This window comes from Hemicordylus capensis, chromosome 4 (genome assembly GCF_027244095.1).
Source record: "Hemicordylus capensis ecotype Gifberg chromosome 4, rHemCap1.1.pri, whole genome shotgun sequence".
Taxonomy (NCBI): Eukaryota; Metazoa; Chordata; class Lepidosauria; order Squamata; family Cordylidae; genus Hemicordylus; species Hemicordylus capensis.
The window spans coordinates 311,322,451-311,336,005 of NC_069660.1; the positions used below are offsets into that span (position 1 = coordinate 311,322,451).

General features: G+C 46.0%; 1 protein-coding gene across 5 annotated transcripts in view; it reads right to left on the minus strand.

Annotated features, from left to right (window-relative positions):
• Positions 1-13,555, minus strand: part of FAM135B (family with sequence similarity 135 member B) — a 215,353-nt gene that overhangs the window by 88,950 nt on the left and 112,848 nt on the right. For 3 of the 5 annotated variants that reach the window (XM_053247995.1, XM_053247996.1, XM_053247998.1), the window contains 4 exons: positions 7,234-7,373; positions 6,281-6,351; positions 2,876-3,049; positions 1,744-1,870 (listed from right to left, as the gene is read on the minus strand). In XM_053247995.1, the coding sequence (XP_053103970.1) occupies positions 1,744-1,870; positions 2,876-3,049; positions 6,281-6,351; positions 7,234-7,373 (512 nt within the window). Of the gene's footprint in view, positions 1-1,743; positions 1,871-2,875; positions 3,050-6,280; positions 6,352-7,233; positions 7,374-13,555 lie in introns of those variants that run through there. The other 2 variants (XM_053247997.1, XM_053248000.1) reach the window with 2 other exon arrangements.

Below are 13,555 nucleotides of genomic sequence, written 5' to 3' on the forward strand. Positions count from 1 at the left end.
CTACTAAACTTGACAGAACTTACTTCCAAGTACGCATTCATAAAACACAGTTGCACATTGCAAATTCTTCCCACCGCATTTTCAGGCATCCAACACAAAGTCTCCCTTGGTAGAATTATTCCCCCTTTCCCACATAAAATAAAGGACTACTCCAGAGCAAAAGCTGGAAGCGGCCAGGCAGATGCTTCCGGGAAAATGTTACTGGCTTAAAGGCAGGGCAGGAGGACTGTTTAAATCAATGTACAACTTAGGCTGCTTAGTCTCCCCCCCCCCCGCCACGCTCCCGACACGCTCTTCTTTCTCTCATCCCCACACCTTTGCTCCTCCTCTTGGGGTCTGCCCCATTGTAGAACATTCCTAAATCCAGGCCCCCCCTCCCAAAAAACATGCTCATTGCAAGAGCCTCAACCCTACAAAGCTCGGCTCTCCCCTCCTGTCCTCCATGCCCCACGACCATGGAACAGCCCAAAATGCATTCTTTCTGCACCCCGTGCCCCGAAACATGCCTGGAGGAGCCTGGACTCTTTATGGCTCCGGCTCTGTCCAACCCACATAGTTGTCTCGTGCGTGCAGGCATGTGCTGATTCCGGTGCAGGGGCGCCATGCACACTCTCCGCCAGCCAATGGGAGAGTGAGTCATGCCTGCATGAGTGGGGGAGGTGTGGGCCGCGGCATGGTGGTAGCAGTGAGCAGTGGGCCCATGCAGTGGAGCCTGCTGGGACTGAATTTGGTGGAGGAAATGTTCAAATAATAATAATAATAATAATAATAAATAATAATTAATAAATTTGACCCGCTCTCCCCGCAGTAGGGATGTGCACGGAACCACGGTGGGGTGGCTAGAAGGCAGCAGGGGTCTCCCTTTAAGAGCTGGGGGAGGGTGCGCTTACCCCTCCTGCCGCTTTCCCCCCACCAGTGTCGGTTTTTCAAGCAGCCCATTGGGGCGGCAGCATAGCTCCCTGCCACCCTGTTGCCCTCCTTTTCCGGATATGACCGGAAGTTAGTGACGCGCTTGTGCAGAGCACAGAGCACAGGTTCCATACACATCCCTACCCCACAGACGATTGCTCAGTTGTCCCTGGGCAGCTGGATTGGCCAGCTCTGTCATGAACGCAGTGTGAGTGGTGGGATTTGGGGGTCTCCTGGCCCCCAGAATTCCCTAAGAGCACTGCACGAGTTCTGGGGAGCCACCTGACACCAGGAGGCCTGTTGCAGCCTCACCGTTGAGGGGCTGCCCATGAGTCGGTGCAGCGCAAAGCTGCCCCGCACTGTAACACAATAACTTAACCTGCTTTTCAGGTGCCCTTGTGCCCAAAACCTAGGTTAAGAGGCAGGCTACCCGGGAGGGTTTGCCGCCCAACTGCCACCAGGCTCCTAGGATCTGTGCACCAGGATCCATGTGCCACCAGGATCCATGTGCTTCTCATGCATGGCTGAAATCAGACTGGGCTTCCCTAGCCCGATTTTAGCTGTACATGAGAATAGCCTCAATGAATATTTTCTTAGCATCACTTGCTGACAAGCCATGTCTTTTCCAAGTTGGAATAAAAGTAGTATTGAAAAGACACATTTTTAATCATGGCTTGTCAACAGATGGCCAGTAGATGGCACAAAGAAATTATGTGATGTGTTTAAACATCATGTAGATGCCCTGTACAATCTCTTGTCAACATCTGAGCTGAAGCTGGAATAAATTGTCATTTGGAAGCGCCCATAATCTAAAAACCAGCAGCTGTCCCATACCTCTGAAGCAGCAGGCTTGCAATAGCCAGCTCCAAACACCAGATTTTCTAGGGACATTCCTGTCAGATCCGGCTCCGTTTCCAAGCTGCCTTTCCCAAGCCACGAGCCCTTCCCTGGGCGAGTAAAGCTAAATGAAGAGACATGTTTAAAATTAGCAATATCAACAGCATAGTGCATTTCAAATTCCCCAGGTGTTCTGGGAAACATTTGAAGATTGTCAGGAATTCTTCAGTTAGATGTTTAGTAATGACAAACTGGCTTCCTTGACATTTTCAAGTATTTAAAAGGCTCTCCAAAATAAGAAGGGGAACAACTATTTACCCTACCCACTGAGTACTGGGTAGGGTAAATACTACCCTACCCACTGCAGGAAGCAATGGCTTTACATTAATGGAATGATGGACATTTACAAATACTGTCAAAGTTGTGATGTAGGCAAATTCAAGAGAGAATATACACAGAATGGAAAAGGAGGGATCAATGACAAAGGAAAGAGAAAAAGACAAGATGAAGGAAAGGGTAGCGAAGTTTTGTATTAAAAGCCAGGACATTGTTGTTGAGATTTTTATTGGCTGACACCCTGAGCAATGGAGTGAGAACGTACCAGAAAGACATGTATGCACTGTAGAAAGCTTCCCTAGCCGTGTTGTGTTGTGTGCACAGTGGGGGGAGAAAATTTCAACGATCTGCTCTGCCTCCACAAGTGCCTTGTGCCATCTAATAACATGTCCCTAAGGATCATGCAGCTTTCTTGGACATATTTTTGGGTGATACCGGACACCTCGAAAGGCAGAGCAAATTGTCAAAATGTATCCCCTGTCACTGAGCTCATAGTGGTAGTGGGGAAACTCTCCACTGATCTCTCTGCATCTTCCTGGCATGTCCACATTCTGTTACTCTGGATGTCCACCATTGACTTCTGTTGCATAATTTAGCTGTTAATTCTGTGTATATATACAGGGGGAAACTGAACAATATATATATTGTTCAGTTTCCCCCTGTATATTTTCCATCATAGAATGTTTGAATACACATAGAGAATACTGTTTCACAGATGTGGAGAATGAAACAAACTGATTTTTAACTTCCTTGTGAAAGTGTGGCTGGAGTTGACTTTTCCATTGTCCTGTACCTGATTAGTGGCTGGTGCAAGGCCACCAGGGAGGCATGCAGAGTAACAGAGATCACGGACAAGTGGAAGTAGTCAAACATGACGGGGACATGGTGGTGGAGGCCTCGCCTTGGGTGGAAGTGGAGCCCCAACGTGCGGCTGCTGATCAATGGGATGGCCACGACGTCTCTCAACCTGAAAGGAGAGATTTGCATAGTTGAAAAAATCCTTCCGTGGGCTCAGTCTGCTGCATCACGAGAGCCCGAGAGACAAGGGCGTGCACGGAATTTTTTATCAGCTGGCAGAAATTCTCGGCAACAAGGAACATTTACAAGGCTGGTGCTAAGCTCTTAATTTTACTTGTCGCATCAGCATCAATATTATGACACCACTGTAAGAAGCCCAAATGTTCCCCCATGCACAGATCCGGTTTTTAAAATGCAGCTATTGGCCTCAACCTTGCTTTTTTCCCTCTCCTTTTTTTTTTTTTTTTTTGAGAAACTGCCAATACAAGTCAGACTATATTAGAGTATTTGGGAAGGAAAGAACAAAAAGAGTAACTGTGTTTTGCAGATCCAGGTTGTTAAAAGGGATGCATGTCCAAACAGGAAAAGTAGGTGGTCAGACAGACCCATTCACTTCAAGCTGGCATTAGGTACTCAGGTGCCAAGGAAGAGAAATTAACACATACCCACCCCCAGTAGTGAATCACCAAATCACATATTCTCTGGTTCAGAAGTATGAACCTTCTAATGTTTGTATAGAATGTCTGCATGAAGCTGCATTCTAAAGAATGAGATACTGGTTCACCCAGTTCAATATTGTCTGCACTGACTGCCAGTGATCTCCTAGGGCAAAGCTGTCAAACTCCTAGCTTGTGGGCCAGATCTGGCCCAAGCACCCCCTTCCTCCAGCCCTCTGCCCTTCCTTCCTTTCCCATGCTGTGCTGCACCACTCCATCCTTTCTACTCCCCCTACCAGCGGCAAAGCACCGCGGTGGCTTCCTTCCCGCCCTCACCACACACACACTGCATCACTCCTTCTGTTCCCCTCCCTTGAAGCAGCAGCATCCAAAGTGCTAGCTGGCTTCCTTCTTCCCCTGGAGCCCCTTTCCTTTCCTCTCACCCCACACTCTGCCAAAGCACCAGCCAGCTTCCGTTTCCTCCCAGCTGTTGCCAGTTTTTCTTTTCCCCTCTTCCATCCCCTTTCCCCCCCTCCCTCCCTTTCTTTCTTGCCATCTCTCTCTCTCTCTCTCTCTCTCTCTCTCTCTCTCTCATCAATTCTGCCCCATTGCCTTTCCCGCTTTCATTCTCTCTCTTTCCCTCTTGTCAAGCCTCCCCCAGCCCCTTCCTCTCTCTGTCTCTCTTTCTCTCACACACACTCTCTGTCCCCCTCTCTTTCTTCATTGGGGCATAAGATACCCATAATTTCATCCCCAAACTACCCCAAATCATTTAAATTCCCCCTGTTTTACCGGGCAAAAGGAGTGCATTCAGCTCATTTAAGCGGCAGGGCAAAGGGGTGGGGGGAGAAGGGGAGTAAGAGAAAGAGTGTGTGTGGGGAGAGGGTGCTGGGAGGTGGGCGCAAGGTGACAGAAGGCGACCAGAGGCTATGTGCAGCCCCCCAGAGGTGCATCAGAGTCTAACCTGGCCCACCACCAGATCTGGAGTTGGACACCCCTGTGCTAGGGTTTCAGGGAAGGGACTTTCCCAAACCTACCTGGAGATGTCAGGGACTCAATCTGGGATCTTCAACATGCACCCTACTGCTGAGCCACAGCTGCCCTCCATCTTCAAACCCTTGCATTTGTCCCAAATATGAGGTGAACTTTATGGCTCAGATTTTAATATGGCCGGGGAAAAGAATCCAAACTTTTCCCTCTCCCACTCACCCAGTCTGTAATCTCTTCCCTTCCCTCCTTACCCTTGCATGGTCTTTCAGCCTCCTCCCTTCTCTCTGTTCAGCTGCCGCTGCTGTTCCAGTGACAGCGAGCAGGAGAGAGAGAAACAGGAGGTCTCTTGCCATCCTCTGCCCAGCTGCTGCACTGCTGCATGGCATGGCAGGTATAAGCAGAGCTAGGAGAGACACAAAGGCTGTTCTCGCAAGCAGCTTAACCCAAGTTAAGCCAGCGCAGCCTGAGTTCAGCTGCTCATGTGCAGCACCGGGACCCACATGGATCCCAGTGCTGCCCAGCACCTGCCTAACCCTACTTTTAAGCCTGGCCTTTAGCGGAGATTAAGGGCATGAGTGCACCATGGTGCCAGGATTGTGGGTGTACTCGGGCTGCTTGCATGCAGGCATCTAGAGCACCTGTCTCACGGGGTTATCCCCCAATGTACTGTGCTTCTCATGTGGTGCATTGTCCTGGCCTCCGGAGATACTCACTGCATGCAACAGTGCAGGTCATGTAGGAGCACAGGCCACGTTTCCCACTAGTGGTGCTCACTCGTCTGGGGAGAAGCTAAGTTAAGTGCAGCCTTCCCTCTGCCACCCTCCCTCCCCGCCTCTCAGACATGTGAATACCCTTGTAGTATTCCCTAGGGCTATCTTCAGTAGCCTTTGGGCGGCAGGGGGGACCTGCATTACCCAGGTATATATCAGCCTGGTACTTAGGGGAGAGAACGGATGAAGACCTCCCTCTTCTGCCACCACTGCTGAAGCCGGCAGCCAGGTAAATTGATGGGAACAAGGTTGAGCAAGTGAGAGGGTATCTGACTCATTCTAGCTTTCCATTGGCTGTCCTCAGCAGGAAGGGGTTGATATCTGCCTTCAGCTCAGCTCAGCTCTGCTCTACTCAGTGCTGGAATTGCAGCTTCTGGTGGGAACAGAAAAATTCTGGAAAGGGCCAAGGACCTACAGCTTTCTGGCAAGTTCCAGATTGATTCCAGAAATAAACTGAGGCCTCCAGTGCAGAGTGGAGATGGCATTTTTCCTTAAGGGATTCAATGTCAGAGATGCAATGACCACAAAATTTATTGTGAAAAGTGGACTTCGCCGCAAGTAAAGAGTTCAATCATTTTATTTATGGCCATAAGCCAAACAAAATTAAAACTTTAGACTGTTACCATTGATAAATATACAGCATAAAATAACTAAAAGATACACAATCAGCCTCATAAAACCCCATGAAAAGAGGTCAGTTTCATAGCCCCATATAAAAATTTAGCAACCAGTTTAGTAATAACCACATTAACATCAGCAAGACATAAACTGAGATAAAATGAGTCAGGCCTGCCTGGAAACTGATCAAATAGAGGGGTCAATAATTCTTTCCTTGAGTCACAGAACAGAGGGCAAGTAAAGAGTTTGATTGTATGCAAGGAGGACGATCAGTCAGATTTAACTTTTGAAACTTTAAGAGAGAGGGGTTGAGGCCAGCAGCGCAAGAATGATGCCTTAAATTAGATGAGTTTGAATGGCACTCACTGTTGTTCACTGTCTGTAAAGTGCAGGTCCAGCTTCAGTTGAAAATCGACTTCACTTAACGCCTCTTCCACCTGTAAAGATAAAAAAGAAGTTGCCATTGTAAGTCAGCCCATATGCCTAGGTGAGAGAGATGCTGAGAACAGTGCGATGAAACACAACCTGAAGGATGTGAGAGGATCTCTCAAAGGACACTGATAAATCACAACACATTTTCCGCAAACAGATAAGATTCTCATCTACCATTGCCAAGTATCTATCAACATTTAGGCTAAAGTGGCACTAAAGGAATATAACTACTAGAGAGCCAGCTGACTGACACAATGTGAGGATGGAGTATTGAGATTGAGCTGCCTGAGGAAAACAGCCACGTTGATGCATGAATGAACCATTGACCAGCCTGCTATGTCCAAGGGATTGGGACTAAGGGTTCATAGGAATCTGCCATATACTGAGTCAGACCATAGGTCCATCTAGCTCAGTATTGTCTAACCAGACTCATGGCAGTTTCTCCAAGGTTGCAGGCAGGAATCTCTCTCAGTCCTATCTTGGAGAGGCCAGGGAGGGAACTTGAAACCTTCTGCTCTTTCCAGAGCAGCTCCGTCCCTTGAGGGGAATATCTGACAGTGCTCACACTTCTAGTCTCCCATTCAAATGCAACCAGGGTGGACCCTGCTTAGCAAAGGGGACAAGTCATGCTTGCTACCACTAGACCAGCTCTCCTCTTTTGATAGAATCCTGAGCATACAGCTCTCAGAATCACACAGAATCAAAAACAAATGGCCCTGCGTAACTTGTGACTCACAAGTCTGAATGAACCCGATCACTCAGCCTATGTAGGCTGGCTCAATATAGGCTCCGTAAAAGTAAAAGTAAAAAGGCAGCCAAATTGTTCCCTGTGATCCCACATTCCAAGGATGAATGAAGTCCAAAGGAGATAAAAGAAAATGCCTCACCCTCTCACCATCCAGCAGAAGGTGGACTCTGAAGTTCATAGATTCATTAATAACAATCTCTTCATTCCTGTAGAGGATCTGAAACACTCTGCTGTAAACACTGTTCTCCTGGACACAGGCTGAGCAAAGGATAGAATCACCTTCAAGGGGGGGGGGATAAATAAATAGACAGCATGCCTGTTAGCCAAATATTAGTTGCAGAGATCATCTTTTGACATTAGAACATTAGAACACAATAACAGCAATGCTGGATCAGGCCTAAGGCCTATACAGTCCAGCATCCTGTTTCATGCAGTGGCCCACCAGATGCCTCTTGGGAGCCCCCAGGCAAGAGGTGAAGGCATGCCCTCTCTCCTGCTGTTGCTCCCCTGCAACTGGTATTGAGAGACATCATGCCTCTGAGGCTGGAAATGGCTCACGGCCACCAGACTAGTAGCCATTGATAGACCTCTCCCCCCTGAGTTTGTCTAAGCCCCTCTGAAAGCCATCCAAGTTGGTGACCATCACCACATCTCGTGGCAGAGAATTCCATAGATTAATTATGTGCTGTGTGGAAGAAATACTTCCTTTTATCAGTCCTGAATTTCCCAGCCTTAAGTTTCATGGGATGACCCCTGATTCTAGTGTTGTGAGAGAGGGAGAAAAAATTATCTCTGCCCACTCTCTCCACTCCATGCATAATTGTATACACCTCGATCATATCTCCCCATAGTCACCTCTTTTCAACTAAAGAGCTCCAGATGCTGTAGCCAGCATCCAGGATGCCAGCATTCTGGCATCCAGGATTCATTTGGGCTTCTTTTCTATGCATTTACAATCAAACACTGAGAATTTCAACTGGAGTCTCTGAAAAGTGGTTTATTAATTTTTTTCACAGAACGTACCTCACATCATCACCAAGCAGCTTCAGACACTGTAATTGTATACAGTGTCCTCTCCGCCACCCCTCACTCTGAACAGGGTTCTTGTCTCAATCACCCGACAAATTCTTCTTCTGCATAATCTAGTTTCTCCTCAAGATCTTCTTTTGTTAACCTCAAAGAATCGCTCCTCAATATCTCCTCGCTGTCCTTAAGGCAACTCCCCAATGCCCCAAAATATAACACACAACCCATGCAACAGAGGGCTACACTCCATTAGGTTTTCTTTGCCACTTGCACAGGAGCATTCTGCAAAGCCCCAAGTTCATAGTAAGTTGAGAAGTTCCACAACTCACTCAAGTATTACAATTTCCCCCTGAGGTCACAAGACACCTGAGGTTGTTTAGAGTGCAGCAATTCCAGTACATGAAACTAACTGAAGAAAATGCTCCCCACCTCAAACTACAAAAAGGAAACTAACAGAACCTGAGTAACTCTGAACGACTCCTTAGTAACTTAAAGGATATACATGCAGGGTGACAGAGGCCCCATTTCTCACAAACAGGATTGAACAGCTGAATGCTTCTCTTCAAACAATATTCCAACATTCACAAACCTAGTACATGTCTGGGGAAATGGGAAGCTAGAACCCTCTCCATGAAATACTAATTTTATATGTTGGGGACCTTGTAGGCTTGAGAAGGTTGAAATATGTGAATTCCCCTCCTGAACTCTGACACGAGGTACAGCCCACCAGCCAATAGATTACACAAGGCTTCCTTCTGTCCATCTCTTCCTACTTGCAGACAGTTCCAGCTAGGTCTGGTATGCTAAAAGGATTTCCTTCAAGAATGTTGCACAGGGTGCTAAGGCACTTCCTTCTTCCTTCAGCCAATCATCACAATGGAAGCATGGATGTTAGAAAGGAAAACTCATTTACTTTGCTCCATAGCAGTGGTGAGGGGAAAAATGTGTGAGGCAGATTAAGCTCCTCAGTGTAGTCCTATTTATTTCCATTTAAAACTCATTCTAGACTCATTGGGCAAATTGCATTACAGACCAAATGCATTCTTCTTTTGATCTAGCAGGGCCAACAAAAATGCAATTTGATTGTATTATTTGATTTTTTAAAATATATACATATATATATATATATATATATATATATATATATATATATATATATATGTATGTATGTATTTGTGTGTGATGTACCAGCTTGCTTCAGAGATGCAGAACCTAATGCAATTTTCTCTTTCAAATACACTCTGGCCAGGACCACTGCTGGTGCATAATTGGTAGCATTAGAAACAGTATTTATACTGGGCTAGTCAGCAACAAAGGGAAATGTGAATCTCCAACAGAATTGCAAACATCCTCTTGGGAACAAGAGGGACTATTTAAGCCACAGACAATCCTGATAGACCATCTCAGACCATTAGTCCACCTTGCCTAGTATTATTTGTTTGGACTGGCACCAGCTAGGGATGTGAGAATCGATTCAGGTACAACTTGTACCAAAATCTACCTCTCTTGGGCAATTTGTGGATAAAACTAATAGTCCAGATTTCAGACCTGAAAAAAGCGTAGATTCAGACCTCCATTTTGTGTCAGGAATTTTTTTTGAAAATCCCACCCTCCCAAACTTCAGATTGGTGATTTACAGTGTGTAACAAGATTCCCCGCTGGTTCCAGATTGGCTTGTTTCCATTCATGTCTTGTGTTTCCAGGGGTGAGTGACCCCACATTGGCTAGGGGAAGGGTCAAGGAAGAGCCAAGGGTGGGGGGAGTTCAAAGGAGGGATTTTCAAATGTACTTAAGGAGGCAGGCAGCCACTATCCTGCCTTTCTGCCTCCTGGGAGAAGAGAGAGAGCGAGAGCTAGAAGAGCTTTGCCTTGCTTTGCCTGCCTGCTGCCTGGAGTGGATACTCTGATATTTTAGGGGTGTGCAATTTGGATTTTCTGTGTTTCAATTTGTAACCAAATCGAAACAGCCCTGATTTGATTTGGATCTGAATAATCCGAATCACCCCAAATTCGATTCGGATCCGGATCGCGGCTGATCCAAATCGAATCGATTCGGGTTTTGGATCTGTCCTATTAATTTCCCCAGATTCCCAGCTTTCATTTTTTTAAAAAAAAAAGCTAAGCTCTAGCCCTTATAGAAGTGGAGTTATGGATCAAAATGTGTGGTCACTATTTTTCAAGTGTTCGGATTCTTTGGTGTATAATAACTTTCACTCAATGAATCCTTATGAGGATTCATTACACACCTTCATTTCTTCTGTTCATTTTGACTGTCTTTTCGACAGTGCGCCAACTGTCAACTGCCATGTGCCAACTACACCCTACTCTTACCCAATCCCTCTGCAGTTTGGGTGGTAGCTTCCACCCATTATGCACTACCACCTCACCACACTCTTCCACCCCAGATCCCACTTTATGCCCCAAATCTGCCTCAAAGACACTAAACCTTCAACAATTCACCAAAAATCAGCCCTTTGTCCATTTCCTCTGCAATTTGGGTGGTAGCCTCCACCCATTAGGCACCTTAACTTAAACTGAATAGTACCTCACTGCCCTGTGGGTGGGAGTGGGTTGTAGTTGGCACATGACAGTTGACAATTGGCACTGTCTGAAAGACAGTCAAAATGAATAGAAAAAATGAAGGTGTGTAATGAATCCTCATAAGGATTCATTGAGTGAAAGTTATTATACACCAAAGAATCCGAACACTTAAAAAATAGTGACCACACATTTTGCTCCATAACTCCACTTCTATAAGGGCTAGAGCTTAGCTTTCTTTTTTAAATGAAAGCTGGGAATCTGGGGAAATTAATAGGACAGATCCGCAACCCAAATCGATTTGAATCGAATCAGCTGCGATTCGATTTGTACCCGAATCTAGCCAATGGACCACAGGGGTAATTCGTTTTGTCTCCGAATCACCCGAATCAGCTAGATTCGGGTACAAATCGATTTGTATCTGAATCGATTCGCACATCCCTACTATTTGTCCTGCTTTCTTGATTGAGGAAAAGAGAAGACAATTTTTTCCACCCTCTTCCTGCTGCTGAGAGAATCACTGCCAACGCCTGCTGTCTGTGTGAATCGATTTGGGTACAAAATCATTTGGGATTTTGGGAGATTTGTGGACAAAACAAATCACCCCTGTGCTAGCTGGCCAGATTCGGACCCAAAACAAATCAGGGAGATTCAATTTTGGTTCAAATCGAATTGAAAAAATCAAACTGTGCACATCCCTAGCACCAGCTTTTTAAGGTCCCAGGAAGCTGTCTGCCCTACCTAGATGTGCCAGACCCTGTTGAACTTACGACAGAGATCTTTGGCTAACAAAATGCCCATGCTTCATGCAGCTGCAGGAATGGAGTCAGAGTGGATTCATTGCTCATATTGCACTAAATTATGACTGTTATCCCATGCTCCAGAACCACTCTGCTGAAGCAGAAACACATTCCACAATGAGAGACATGTTTCTGGCTTAGCAAGGTGCTTCCAGAGCACAAAAGAGCATCCCAGAATATTTGTGTTCTTGCACAATTGTGCTCCAAATTCAGCGGAGCAGGATTGCTAGCAGCTGCTTGAAGCATGGATGCATTGTTAGTCAGGTTGCTAGCCAAAGTCTCTATTTTACCATTTGAGGCAGATTTCCTTGACACCTTTAACAAAAAAAATGCTAGTATGAGCTGGAATAGGTCTTCAAATTCCACCCAATCCCCCTGGATCTCTAGAACTTAGATCTTTGAAGGCAGAGTTGCATCTTGGCCTTAGTAGGCATGCCTGTAAATATACAGAGATTAACATGAGCAGCATTTCTCATTAATTGTCTCATTAACATGAGACAATTCTGGTCACCACATCTAAAAAAGAACATCGTAGAACTGGAAAAGGTGCAGAAGATGGCAACCAAGATGATCAGGGGCCTAGAGCACCTATCTTATGAAGCAAGGCTACAACACCTGGGGCTATTTAGTTTAGAAAAAAAAACCAACTTCGTGTTGTGGAGAAAGTGGATAGAGAGAAATTCTTCTCCCTCTCACAGAACACTAGAACCAGGGGTCATCCCATGAAATTGATTGCCAAGAAATTTAGGACCAGCCAACGGAGGTCCTTTTTCACACAACACATAATCAACTTGTGGAATTCTCTGCCACAAGATGTGGTGACAGCCAACAACCTGGATGGCTTTAAGAGGGGCTTGGATAGCTTCATGGAGAAGAGGTCTATCAATGGCTACTAGTCAGAGGGCTATAGGCTACCTCCAGCCTCAAAGGCAGGATGCCTCTGAGAACCAATTTCAGGGGAGTAACAGCAGGAGAGAGGGCATGCCCTCAACTCCTGCTGTAGGCTTCCAGCGGCATCTGGTGGGTCACTGTTTGAAACCGGGTTCTGTTGTTTCTGAGGTATTCTGAGTGTGGATTCTGTGATAGCAAATTAGAGTGGATTCATGGTGTCTCATTGAAAATCTCATTTGCTATCATAGAATCTACACTCAGAATACCTCAGAAACAACAGAACCCTGTACCCCATCGGTAAGAATTAAAAATATTTCAAATATTCATAAAAAATCATAGGGGTGTTTTATTGCTTCAGGGTTTGCATGGTTGTTGGCACCCATGGGTGCTCCACAATAAGGAATAATGGGCTGGTTTGAGTCCCATTATATCCTATGAGAAACAAATAATAATTATTTTCAAAAATTCATAAAAAATTGTATGAGTGTCCGATTGCTTTGGGGTTTGGGTGACAGGTACCCCTAGGTGCCAGCTACCATCCTACCAATTTAGGGGTGTCCGAACTGGTCCGAACCAGTTCTAACCAGTTTGAATCAAACCACCCCCTGGTTCGGTTCGAATTTGAACCTGCAGCTTGAACCTGATGGCTGGTTCGGTTTGAATCCGAACCTCCGAACCACCCTGGTTCAGATTCGAACTGGTTCGCACATCCCTAATTGACAGAGGAAGTGTGACTCTGTTGGTCCTTTCGGACCTCTCAGTGGCTTTCGATACTATCGACCATAATATCCTTCTGGAGCGTCTGAGGGGGTTGGGAATGAAAGGCACTGCTCTGCAGTGGTTCCGCTTCTACCTCTCGGGCAGGTTCCAGATGGTGTCCCTTGAAGACTGTTGTTCTTCAAAATCTGAACTTTTGTATGGTGTCCCTCAGGGCTCCGTATTGTCTCTGATGCTGTTTAACATCTACATGAAACCACTGGGAGAGATTATCAGGCGATTTGGTGCAGGGTGCTATCAGTATGCTGATGACACCCAAATCTATTTCTCCATGTCAGCATCATCGGGAGAGGGAATAACCTCCCTAAATGCCTGCCTGGAGTCAATAATGGGCTGGATGAGGGATAACAAACTGAGACTGAATCCAGATAAGACGGAGGTACTGATTGTGTGGGGTCGAAACTCAGGAGATGATTTTGATCTGCCTGTT